At 51.4% G+C, this 12,695-nt stretch overlaps 1 protein-coding gene across 1 annotated transcript in view; it reads left to right on the top strand.

Annotated features, from left to right (window-relative positions):
• Positions 1-8,731: 8,731 nt before the first annotated feature.
• The window catches only part of LOC104277024 (synaptogyrin-1-like), a gene marked incomplete at its 5' end in the record, with an annotated part of 4,469 nt that continues 505 nt past the window's right edge, over positions 8,732-12,695 (top strand). Inside the window, 4 exons of the mRNA XM_009873538.1 lie at positions 8,732-8,969; positions 10,477-10,622; positions 11,790-11,887; positions 12,386-12,458. Coding sequence (XP_009871840.1) covers positions 8,732-8,969; positions 10,477-10,622; positions 11,790-11,887; positions 12,386-12,458 — 555 coding nt within the window. The remainder of the gene's footprint in view (positions 8,970-10,476; positions 10,623-11,789; positions 11,888-12,385; positions 12,459-12,695) is intronic.

The following is a 12,695-nucleotide window of genomic DNA, read 5'->3' as shown; positions in this document are numbered from 1 at the left end:
GCCTTTTAGCAGACTTTAGGGTGGCACAGAGGTGCGTGTGGCTTTTTACGAACAGGCAGCAAAACTGGACCCTGACCAGGGAGGGTGCAGCCCAACTGAGATGGCAGCAAATCTCCAGAGGGAGCTGCAGGATCCAGAGCAGATGAGGTGACCTAAGATTATTTATGTTGCTCCTTGTTGAGGAGGAGGTGGCATAGGTTTGACAAGGAGGATGCTAAACTATGGAAAGAGGTTAGCAATTCTGGAGCATCTGTCCACCGCAGATGTCATGAAGCAGCTCAGGTTTCTTGGGTGCTCCGGAGGTCAGGCCCAACAGAATAAGTTTGCATCTCGCTACAGAAAGGTTTCCTGGCATGGGTGCTGGTTGGCAAGTGGTGGTGGTCCTGCGGAGCACCCATGTCAGGTTTGGGTGTTCGGCCTCAGTGTGAGCCATTTCTCTGCTGCTGCCTAACACAGATACACTTGCCTGGATAAAACAGCACCTTGTAGTGCAGGGAGGTAGCCCTATGGTGCGGTCGCTCTTGACCATCTCTGCTGAGGATGCCTCCGAGGGTGTCTGGATCTTGCAGTGAGGGGGCTTGTCCAGTCTGGCTAGACTGAGGCTTGCACAACAAAAGCAATGTGCTGCTAGGAGGTCCTGGAGGCTTCCCCACCCTTCTGTGGGGACAGGACAGAACAACTACTTCCCTATTCCCAGCAGTGACGAAGAGAAGACAAGCGACTCGCTGTGTTGCGATGGGTGGCTGGGGTTTGCTCTGAGTCCTGGTCTTTCAAGGCATCACTCCACGCTGTGCCACTTCACTTGCTGCTGGTGGCAACACAGAGGCGTGCTCTGAGCTGGCCTGCCTCACACAGATGGTGCCCTACGGTAGACACGGGTGCATGGGTGGGTTATTTACCACCCTGCCGTACAAACCTGCTTTCAGCCCACTTAGGTGACCCAGCAGCTGGAGCTAGTGGTGCTACAACTTGAGCTAGTGGAGCTTGGTGACCCACACCAAGCTGGAGCTGTCTTATGGTACATGTTTCCAGGATCATTCCTGAAATAAAGCAGACGAGCGTGGGCACATCCCTGCATAATCCCATCGCACCCTGACCCACAGTGTTCTCTGCAGCCGGTGCGGGGGAGCTGGGAGGCTCCTTTGTGACCCGCAGGCGTTGGATGTAGCACTGGCTCCATAAATAAGTAAAATGCTAATTGAAACAGGTTGTTCCAGGCGTTCCTGACTGCTTGGAAACCTGCTCACTGGAGGAACTGAAGCGCTGCTCAATGTAAAAGCCTAACAAGGCAAAAGTAACTCACGTTTTGGAAGCAGGCCCAGCTAGGTGGCTTGAGTGAGGGTATTTCCAACTGCAGCCATGCAGTTAAAGTAGCCCATTAAAACTTGCCGCATGGATTGAGACATGAAATCTCATTCTTACACTAAGGGCGTTACCCCTCTGGAGAGAGATTTAGTGAGGAGAGGTTCTTCCTGCCCTCCATCTCCTCTTCCATCACCTGCTCTTGTTGCCACCACGTCCCCTGGCTGGTGGGAGCACACAGACCTTTTGCGCTGGGACACGAAGCGCTGTCCCCTGTCTCTGCAGGCACAGCACGTCTCAGGCAGCTCTGGCTGAGCAGACAAGGCAAGTGAAGGACAGGAACTGAGTCCTCATCCTTGCCATGACAGGCTGGTGCCGGCGAGCTGGTGTGGCAGGGAGCCCTGTCCTCTGCCTTGACAGCAGGTCCCAGCTCGCCGTGCTGACACCCTGCTTACAACACACACCCTTCGCTGTGTGGAAAGTGGAAAGGACACCTGACATGGGCTTGCAGTTAAACTGACCCTTAAAGCCCAGGGGCCACGTTAGTCTGAATCCAGCTGGAACATCTACCCTCTTTCTGTTCCAGCGAAATTTAGCAGAGGTGTTCCCCATGTTCATGGACCATAGCTCATGCCCTCTGCCTCTGCTCTTCCATGTGATTTTAGCCTCAGCCACCATGCTCGCTGGCTGCATCCTGGCGAGATACTTTGGTGGGCGATGAAAGAAACACGGCAGTTCAAAGCACATGCTTTCAGCCAAGCCCTAAGTACAATTCTCCATGGGATTATCTTCCTTGTGTTGGCTTCAGAAGGGTGTTTTGGGGATTGCTGTCACTAGGATTGGACGAGAGGCCACATCAGAAAATGAGCTATAGATGTGAGAGTCACGAGTTGGATACAGCGGGTTTTGTTGTTTCTAGCACAGCATCTCTATGAAAGATCTTGAAGCAGGAACAGATCTCTCATTAATAGCATCTGCAGAGAAATAGCACATAGGGACCAAAGGCAGACAGAAATATGAGAAAAAAAAAGATAATTGTACGTAATCTGGTATTTCAAAACATGAGAGTTACACAGGTGAGGAGCAGAGAAACTGTGTGAAGATGAGACATAGATGAGACAAGCATTTTTGTCAAGACAAGGTGGCAGAAAGGACTAGTGTGGCTGTGAGAGGACCAGGTGCAGGTGGCAGTGGATGTGGTCCTCCACCTAGGTTGGCACAGCCAAGCCAAGGAGGAGCGAGAAGTGTTGCTGGAAAGAAAACTGAACTCTTCCTCATGGAAAAAGACACAACTTTTGGGCGGTTGTTTTGCTGAGCAGCGACCTGGTAATGCTGAGTAGCGACCATCTGGAAAGCACAGAAGGGCCTGGATGCCACCATGGATGTGTGGCCGTGGGAAGCTGTCACCAGTAGCAGTGGGGCAGAGGATGCTGTTTGGCCATGAGAAGAGCGTGAGACCTGAAGGACTGGGTGAAGCTTCCTGAAGTCATTCAGTGGAACACAGCTCCCTGTTATCCAGCGGGAATCTTCCCACCGCAAAGCTCTTCCTCCCACCTTGGGGTGGTACGTGTGGGTGCTCAGCACAGATCTGATGTCATCGGAGGCTTCTCAGCTGCTGGGTCCTGGGTTGCCTCAGCATCACCCAGGGCTTGGGCTGCTGTGGGGTGACGAGATCGACCTGGGCATGGGAGGAGGAAGGGTTAATGGCCACCCTGTTGTGAAAGAAAAAGCCGACTGGCCAGTAAAGCCTGTCCCAGATCCCGTGGCAGGAATTAGGGACGCGGAGCCTTTCTCCCCTCCATCACCTGCTCCGGCTCAGTCCATGCTGGGGAGCCAGTGCCACGTGGATTCTGGCCAGGGAGGGTGAGCTGGGAGGGAGGTGCTGCTATACCCCTGCTCTTTCCCCATCCCGTGGTCAGAGGAATTGGGTACAGATGGTTGCAGGAAGGCTGGCCCCCTCCAGCACTCGCAAAGGGCTCAGACGCATCATCGAGACCGTGGGCAGGAGTCGTTCCCTGCCTGCGAGGTGCCGGCTGGAGGGAATAAATAGAGGCCGCCTGTTTCCAAGCTGCCAGTGCCATCCATATGAAAAGCTGCATATGTTTTCTTCAAGATGAACTAAATACAAGTAGATTTAATGATGATAATAATAATAATAACAATCTCTGTCTGTGCAGGGCTCTCCAAAGCTTTCCAGAGACTCCATTTGTGAGTGGCTCAATGAAAATGAAAGCCAAATCAACTCTGCCATTTTATCGTTTGCGCTCTCCCCGACTCTTGCCTTCTCCTTAAACAGATTTATTCCTGGTCATTACCAGATCAGACACAGAAGAGGTTATTGCTTCATTCTGCCTGAGGTGGATTTGATTTGAATTCCTACAAGGAATACTGTGTCACCAAACTCTTTCCTTTCTATAATAGAATAAAAAGGGGGGTTGGGAGAGGAAACACGCAGTGTGACAGAGCCTGTCACCGGAGGGCACTGCAGCGAGCCCGAACAGGCCAGCTTGATAGAAACCCTCTTCAGCCTCATCCCCGCTGTGACCATCGTGGGGATCTCGGGGATGAAGTCAGGAGGCAGCGTGACAAACTCCTGGGATGAGGTGTGAGAAAATCCAAGTGCATCGCTGGAGGCTGGCCGTGCTGTGCATCCATCACATGATGCTCAGTAACGTCTGATGCACGAGTGGGGATGGGCAGCGTGCTGGAAAGCCTCACATGATGCTCAGGAGGTTTCGCCTAGCTTTCCGTGGGGCTGAGCCTGCAGCAGGGAGGTGGGGAGGGAGCAGAGAGCCTCTCCTCTGAGGTTTCATCTCTCACCTTTGCCTCTGGTAAAATCAGGTCACATGGTTCAGTGAGGGAATGAAAAAAAAAAAGTCTTTATGGTGGGATGCAGCCTTTTGCCTGTTCTGCACTTTTCTTGCTGTAGGGAGCCCTTACACGCCTGTAATGACCAGCACAAGCCGCTTGAGAAACTGAGACGGCGACTCCTAGCCTCTGCCCGTCTCCTCCCTGCAAAGCTTAGCACTACGTTCATTTGCTGTGTCTTTGGGGAAGTTGCTCTGTCTCTTTCAGCTTTGCAAAGTGCCTGGCTCAGGGCTTCAGGACTTCATCCCCAAGATCCCCATGATGGTCACAGCAGGGATGAGGCTGAAGAGGGTTTCTATCAAGCTGGCCTGCTTGGGCTCGCTGCGGTGTCTTGGAGCTCTTTGATAAAAAGTCTTTGCTGTGAGGGTGGTGAGACACTGGAACAGGTTGGCCCGGGGGCTGTGGATGACCCCTCCCTGGAATTGTTCAAGGCCAGGCTGGACGTGGCTTGGAGCAACCTCGTGCAGCAGGAGGTGTCCCTGCTGCCCATGACGAGGGGTTGGAAATAGGTGATCTTTAAAGTCCTTTCCAACCCAAACCATTCTGTGATTCTATGAAAATCATTGCAATAACCTGTGTGGATATGATGTTTAAGGAGCAGCGAAGTCAAGAAAAGCTAGATCCTAGCAGCAGCGCTGAGTTGGTCACATCTTCTCCACGTGCTGTTTTCTGTCCCCTTTTCTGAGCACAGCCAAATACATTACCACTTATTAAATGCACACAGACAGGCCGCACACCTGCCCAATTAGCATTGTTCTTGGAGGCTTAAGGAAACACTCTCAACCTAAAAATCTAGTTACTTCGAGTCCTGTTAACTGACCTAATCAGCCCCTCCAGAGAAATGAGACAGCTCAGGTGCACAAAGTTGAGGATGACGGGCTGGTTTTTGTCACCAAGCTTAGGAAGTGGCTAGTGACCTCCTTCAGCAGAGCAGGATGGGCCATGTTTGGGAGTCTCAGGACACAGGGCTCTGCTCCTGCCTCTTGTCAGCCTTCAGTCAAGTCACTTCCCTACCTCTTGGTACTCAGTCAGGAGAAGACTCCCACCATCTCCTTGCCTCCTCTTCACAGCTGGACATGTATTTTGGACCATTTTATTAGTGGCTGTAGGCAATTTGCTGTGCCAGACAGTGGTGGCAGGAACAAGCAGCAGTAACACAGAGAGGCAAGAGCTGCAGGCAGCTGGCATTTCTTCAAAAGAGCTGCAGATGCTTCACCCTTGCAAACTTGGTGCTTTGTTTATAATCCATAGACATTCATACTGCACCTGCTGCCTGGATCAACTTTGCTGGGCATGGATTGTGAGATCAAGGAAATAAAAAATACTTGCTCTTTCAAAGGTGACTTGCTATGTCAGTGAGCTTCCACCCACCCCCTTACCAACAAGAAGCAGCTGCCATGGATTAAGTGTGCAGCAGTTTCTTCTGAGGGCTGCAAGATCTGGGCTCTTGTAATTTTTTCTCGAAAATTGTTTAAACAGTGATAAAGCGGGTGATGCTGCCTGTCAGCAGCAGCAGCGATTGCCTCGTTGTCTCCTGCTGTCCAGCCCTGGTTTGAGCTCATCCACTCTTGCCCAGCTGGTGTTACCCAGCCCAGTAGATCCTCACAGCATTTTGCTGTGCCATGAGGGTGGTGGTAGGCTGGGAAAGGGAGTGAGCCCTCTCCACTGCCACTGACTTTGCCCTCTGTGCAGCACTGGAGAACAAAAGCATGGACCAGAGCTGATGCCAGTGGTGAGGAAAATATGGAGAGGAGGAGACACCCCTCAAGCTACTCTGCTTTGGTCTGCTTTGGTAGAAAGCTTTCCGAAGCATAAAGAATACTTTGGGGTGGCTGCTTCAGGACACAGAAGATAAGAATCTGCCATGACTTGTTCTGTTCGTGACTGGGAAGACCCATAGTGGAATCTTCCCTGAAAACTCCTAAGATCATCTTAAATCAGATGCTTGCCAGTAAATCATACCTTGGGGACCTCCATGCTGCAAAGCAGGTTTCTCTTCATAGGAGAGAAGTTGTGGGATGTCGGCTGAGCAAAGATGGAGAAAGAAAGTTAGGAATGCTACCTCTGCTTGAAAATTAGGGAGAGAGAGATGCTTCTCTGGTCTCATGACTCTGGGCATTGTCTTTACAACATGCCAGCATAAAAGGGTATGAAAGAGAAAACACAAAAAGGAGTTATTCTGCTTCTTTTGCTCACAGATGAGAGCTCTTCCAAGCCAGCGGCAAAAGCAAAGATAAGAGCAGACAGAAGATGTGTATCAGGATATGAGCAGAGTAAACAGAAGTGTCTCTGAGGAGAGGCCATTACAGAAGTTCGTTCATCCCAAATGAGTAAGCAGAGACTCGCAATACAGCTTGTTGCAAGGGTTGACCTGACTCAGAGAATCGACATTTTACCAGTTTTGAACCCAAGAACAAAACTCAACACCAGGCTATGCCACTTTTGAGGCTGTTCCTCATCTTCTAAAGAGAAGATACGCTTTCTGTATAATGCTGTGGAAAACAGGGCACCCACTTTGTAATCCCAGTATATGGAGGTTGGTGTTTCAAGTGGCAGCATCGGTGCTGGTCACAGCTTCACTTCAGGAGGCCGTCACCTGCCCCTCAAGTCAGAGGAACATGGTGTTGCTGCCAATGGTCCTAAGCAGACCCGTCAGTCCAGCCTGTTTTGAAGGTGTGTGAGATGAAAGAGGCTGAAAGAGCCTGGCTTTAATGGTCTGCAATTTCGCTGCTTTCTGAACCATTCAGGCTGAAATTTTTCACTGGCAATTTCTGCAACGTGTGATCAATTTCGATTTTCAAGAAGTAGGGGCAGGAGGACAAATCAGCTGCTTTACTTCTAAGCTTAAAAAGCTCTTGTGAGCTTTCGGAGAACCCATTGAGACTGTAGTCTCGATGCTTAGGAGAACCGGCTGCCAGCTTTTTTAGTTTGCTCTAGTGTGTCAAAAATACACCCAATCTCATCAACTCAAGTGTGAGTCAATTATGAGCCTTGGGGTAAAAAAAGAGTATCGGCGTCAGTAGGTACTTGTTAGAGTTTGGCAGCTGAAACGTGGTCGGCATTGAGTATCTGCCCGTGGGCTGTTTGGGACCATGAATAAGGTTTTTCCTCTGGTTCTTGGTGCCACAGGTCAAAGAACAGAGGTCTGTGCTGTGGATCTCAGGCATCGAATTCCACTGATGACAGATGGAGTATTGGATTGGCATTAATCAACTAAATAATTTTATCTTCACGCATAAAGCGCTGCTACTCCACTTTCTGGGTTGTCTGCCATGTCCTCTTCTGCTGCTTGGTTAGGTTAAGTGGTACTGGGGTCCTTCTGACCTAGAAACCCCTCAGACCTACCTCTACTCCATGCAGGAGACTTGGCCACCTCATTTTCTTGTTTGCTGCTTCTCCTTGGGCATTGGGTGGTGGTTCCAAGGGTGCCAGGTTCCTGTTGCTCAGACAACTCCCGGGCTAGCAGAGTGCTCTGGTGATGTCCTAGTGTGCATCACTGTGTGTGTGTTCACCCCGTGCTTGAGGTCCCATGTCCCATCTGCATGGGGCAGCCTGTAGAGTCTCAAGATGCCTTTATCTTCCCCTCTTTCTCTTGTGCCTGCGAGAGGAAGCTGTTTATTTCAGGTGCAGGACTGGGACTGCTGTAAATAGCTTTCTGCTTCAGTGAACCTGCTGTGTCAAAGAGGGACAGCCTTGTGGCAGGCGACGAAGGCTAAGCCCGTGAGCAAAGATTAGACCTGTGTCTGCGGATTATGGCGTTTCTACCTGGACTCATCCTTAATTCTACTTGATTTAAAATAACACGGAGCAGCAGTGGTAGTGATGGGTAGAGGGGGATTCATGGTTGCCCTGCCAGGTGGACCCGAAGCAGGGGATGTTTGGCTCATGAAATCTGTGGGTAAAGTGGGAGGGTGTCGGCCTGTGAGCGAGTGGGCAGAAGGGTGTGATGGGCTGGTGGAAAAGTGGTGGAGGGAGATATGTGATGTGCGGGGAGGTGGGGAGAATGGGAGCCTGGCAGAATGGAGCTGCAGAGCAAGCAGGGCTGTGGATTGTGGGAGGGTGGACGGGAAAAAGAGCGTAGTAGCTGGATAGATAAAATTAGTGAATAAATGCGTGGTAGAAACAACGAATTCCTAGAAGGGAAAGGAGTGGGTGGGAGAATAAGTGCAGACTAAGAGGATTTCCACTACTTGGAGCCCTTGTATGCAGACACCCGCACCAAAACCATATTCCAGTTTACACTCCATGTCAGCTCCCTGTGTGTCTGTGAGAAGCCACCTTTACTCCAGACTGCAACTGCTTTACATCGCTTTTGATCAGATGGATAAAAAGGCTCAATTTAAAAGTGTCCTATTTTAAGTTAATCCTTAGAAATAGAATGAGACCATGTCCTCAGTAAATTCCCTATGGCTACAGCCCAGGCAAGGCAGCAGGATGGGAGCTCAGCAAAGCCCAGAGGTGCTTGCAAAGGATGCCTGTCCCCTGCAGAGCCCTGCTCCTTTATGCCAGTCCACAGAGGTGGGGCTTACCCTGACATGTCTCCTGCCTCCCTTCTCGCCAGGTGTTCTCCATCGTGGTGTTTGGTTCCATTGTCAACGAAGGGTACGTGAACCGCCTGGACGAGACACAAGAGCACTGCATTTTCAACCGTAATCGCAATGCCTGCAACTATGGCATTACCGTGGGTGTCCTCGCCTTCCTCAGCTGCCTTCTTTACCTGGCTCTGGATGCCTACTTTCCGCAGATCAGCAGCGTCAAGGACCGCAAGAAGGCAGTGCTCTCGGACATCGGAGTCTCGGGTGAGCTTCCTGGCTGGTTGGCCCTAATGCTTCTCTCCTTTGCTAGTGAGGGAGAGTGTAGGAGCTTCTGCCACCTTGCAGGCCAGGTCCCTGCTATCCGGGAGGTCTTTGGGTTCCTTAATCTCTCAGGCCTTCTCTCTCTCTCTCTCTCCTCCTCCTCCCCCCTCCCTCCTCTTTTCCTTCCCTTTCTCTTCTTGTCAGCCAATCTGGCTGATGCCTCTCTGCTGTTCTCTATAGACATAGCTCAGGGAGACCTTTAGGATCACCTGGTCTTGCCTCCCTGCATGCTTGTGCTTGCTAAGGCCAAGTGTTGATGCCTCTGGAGATGGTGCTTCCTTCTCTCCCAGCTCCAGGTGATCAAACCCTATATATTTTAACAAAAAGTACGTTGAAGGTTTCATGCAAGCTGACTAAATCAGTTCTTCTCGGTTACCTGGCATTCCCCATGTGAATAGCTGTGCAAGACCTCATCCAGCCCTCAGGCTTATTCTAACTCAGAGTCAGATCTCTCCATCCCCAGTAGTGAGTTGAAGGGACAGGCTGATGGTGCACATGTACGTGTGTGTGTAACGCCGGTCAGCAGCATCGTGAGGAGGCGCTTTGCTCTCTTGCTATGATGCTGAGTCGCTCTCCTGGCTCACTCCAGCCATAGAGACAAACTTCTACCTGTCAGGATCCTCTCACAGTTTGTCAAAGGGGCCACGAGCAGAGCAAGGACAGGATCAGGTGCAGCATCTGAACTTGTTTGGGGCTTCTGGCTTGCAAGTTTGTCCACGGTTAGCCCCTTGCCTAGCAGTCCTGTGTACAGCTGACAACAGAAGAGCAAGGACTGAGCCTGTTTTGCTGCCACTTAGCAATGCCTGTTTCTCTCGGTGCCGAGCATCTGGCTGTGCCTGGCAAAGAGGGTGAGTCCCACTCCTCCCCACCAGCCGCCAGTCTGGACTCAGGGCTCCCTTCTACCTTCATCCCTTTCCCCGGGGTAGAGATCATGTTAATGATCCTTCAGCACCTTTCCTCAGCATGAGCCCCTTAGTCTGTGCTGTCCTGAGCAAAAGCTGGTCTCTCTGCAACTGCAGCCTGGCTGCTTCCCACTCTTCTGCAGCTCCCTTGGAAGGAACTGCTCTTCGCTCGTCCTTGCAGGATAGGGTAGTGAAACAGTGGCTGTTTCGGAGAGCCCAGGTGATCGCTCCGGTGCTGGAAGCCCTTCAGGCTCCCTCCCAAGGCCAAATGCAAGTCCCGTGATCAATCCAAACACAAGCAAATGAACTCTCCTGAAGTACTTTCTGCAGACACCTATGTTCACCTTGACAATTTAGCTGTCAGCAAGCCTGCCAGCCTGCTCGAGCTTAGGCTGCACAGTCAGAGTTTGGCCCAGTCTGCAACACACTGGTGGGTCTCATTGGGTTGAAGTTTCCATAGAAATGTGATGTGTTTATGTTCTGTTCATACATACCTTCTTGATGTCTTTCCCCTTCCTCTTTGGCATGCTGGTGGTGGTCCATCCCAGCCTTTTGGGCATTCCTCTGGTTCGTTGGCTTCTGCTTTCTGACCAACCAGTGGCAAGCTTCAAAAGAAGAGGACAACCCAATGAATGAGGGAGGGGATGCAGCCCGAGCAGCCATCACGTTCTCGTTCTTCTCCATCTTCACCTGGGTGAGTACAGCAGCCATGATGTCAGAATAAGTGTCCTCTGCACTGTATTCCCCATACTGTGGGGAATGGAAGGTGACTGGCTAAGAGTGATTCCCTCTGAGAACTCTGTCCACATGTCTTCTGTGAAGGAAAAGCAGGAGGGGAAGTGGTTAGGAGGCAAATTTGGGAAACAAGGACTCAGAAACTTACATGGAAGAAGGTGCTAGAGCATTAATAAGCACAATGGGAAAGAGGGTCCCCTACTGCAGTAAAGAGTGACAAACATCTCTTAGGACCTTGGACAAGCCAGCTCCCCAAACATCATTTTCCCTATACGTCAGAGGCCTTTAACAACATTTTCACCTCACAGATGCTAAGCAGAGAAGAGGGCTCCAGGCTGGGGGTTGCACCCATTTCACCCCATCGCATGAAATATCATTACTGGCCACAAAAGGCTGTGATCACGTCCCTCTGGGCTCTCTGCCTGCACCCATGACTGCAGCACCACTCCACTGTGTTGCCTCTTAGGAAGGTGATGGTGCTGTGTCACTGCCCTTTCCCCAGCACTTCCTTATTGCTAGTTCCCTGGAAAAAACTGTGGTGTGCAGTATAAATATCCTCCATGATTTCCTCATATCTCTCAGAGCACCAAGCCTGAGTGATTTTTGTCTGAAGTGACAGGATAGTGCCAATGCTGGAAAGCATTTTAGGCCATTGTCCCTGTATAAGTCCTTGTGGCTTTATCTTCTCTCCCTACAGGCCTTAATGTTGGGTATGGGCCAGCTAGGAAGCTAGGAAGGCTGCTGTAAGACCACAAAGCTATCAGAGAGGAAGGGGGCACCCAAAGGGTTATACAGCCAGCACCCTTGCCAAGGTGACACCAAGCACAGGCAGGGGACAGCAGCGTGTGTCCGCCCACCACGAGCTGTGTCGTGCACTCGAGTGCTGCCAAAAGGCCCTTGCAAGCTCCAGCAGAGAGTGTTACAAAGAGCATGGCTTTTGCAAGGGGTCCCTCAGGACCATTTTGAGGTGCCACCACCTGCAGTAGTCCTCCTCGATGCACAGGCTTGCAAGTGGCTAAATAGGCATCCTCTTCACCTGTTTCCTTAGGTGTTTTATTTCAGCCAAATGCTCTGGTTTGCTCTTCCTTACTGATTCTCCTTCCCACACCCCTCTCTCTCCTCACAGGGCTCCCTCACATTTCTGGCTTTCCGGAGACTCAGACACATTACTTTTCAGGAAGAATACAACACCCTGTTCCCTAACTCCCCATCCTTGCTGCCTTAGTGCCTTTCACTGATGGGGGAATTTGGGGGAAGGGGTGGAGGGATGCAGCTGGAGGAGATTACTGAGCAAAGATGGTTCCAACACCCCAACCATGGGTGTGTGGTCACTGCAGGGCACAGGGTGGGAAAACATGGGCCACTGAACTGGAGTTGTCCACTGAATGTGGGCTCTCCCTCTGCAGAGATCTTTTCCTCCTCCTCTGCTCCCTCCTCTCCATCACCTGTACCCTAACTAATGCTGCGTAACACCACTGTGACTTTCTTTTGATGACTGTTCAAACCTAATACTTCAGCCAGGAGATGCCCTCTGCCCCCTCCACTTTATCTCCTCTGTTTCCTCTCAGCCCTCATTCCCCAAAAACCTCTTCCCCCGTCACCTGCTAGACTGCTCCCCTCTGTCAGGGATGCTCTGGGACACTGAGCCACATCTGCTGGGTTCCATGATGCAGAAGCCTGTGCCCGGGCTCCCTCAGTCATGAAAGGGTGTCCTGCCTTCAGTGCCTGGGACACGCTTGCTGAACGTCCCCTGGACTGGGAAGCAGCCGCCTTCCTCCTGCTGCTCCTTCCCAAGGTCTGTGCTGCACCATGCGGATGTTGGCCAGTGAAGGAGTTACGGGGCGGGGGGAATAGCTGCTACCTCACTACTCTGAGTCAAATCCTGCTCCCCTTCCTGACCTCTGCAGGCAAAACGGCTGTGTACATCCAGCCCTGTGGTGTTGCTGGGGCAGATTGCCTTCCCAGTGGCAGGAGGACCTGGATGGGATAACCACTGAGCCTCTGCGACCTGTGCTGTGCCAGCGAAACCCCA

The sequence above is a fragment of the Apaloderma vittatum genome, unplaced genomic scaffold, assembly GCF_000703405.1.
Source record: "Apaloderma vittatum isolate BGI_N311 unplaced genomic scaffold, ASM70340v1 scaffold23877, whole genome shotgun sequence".
In the NCBI taxonomy this organism is placed as follows: Eukaryota; Metazoa; Chordata; class Aves; order Trogoniformes; family Trogonidae; genus Apaloderma; species Apaloderma vittatum.
The sequence above is the reverse complement of the archived record's forward strand: the minus strand, read 5'-3'. Positions and strand labels throughout refer to the sequence as shown.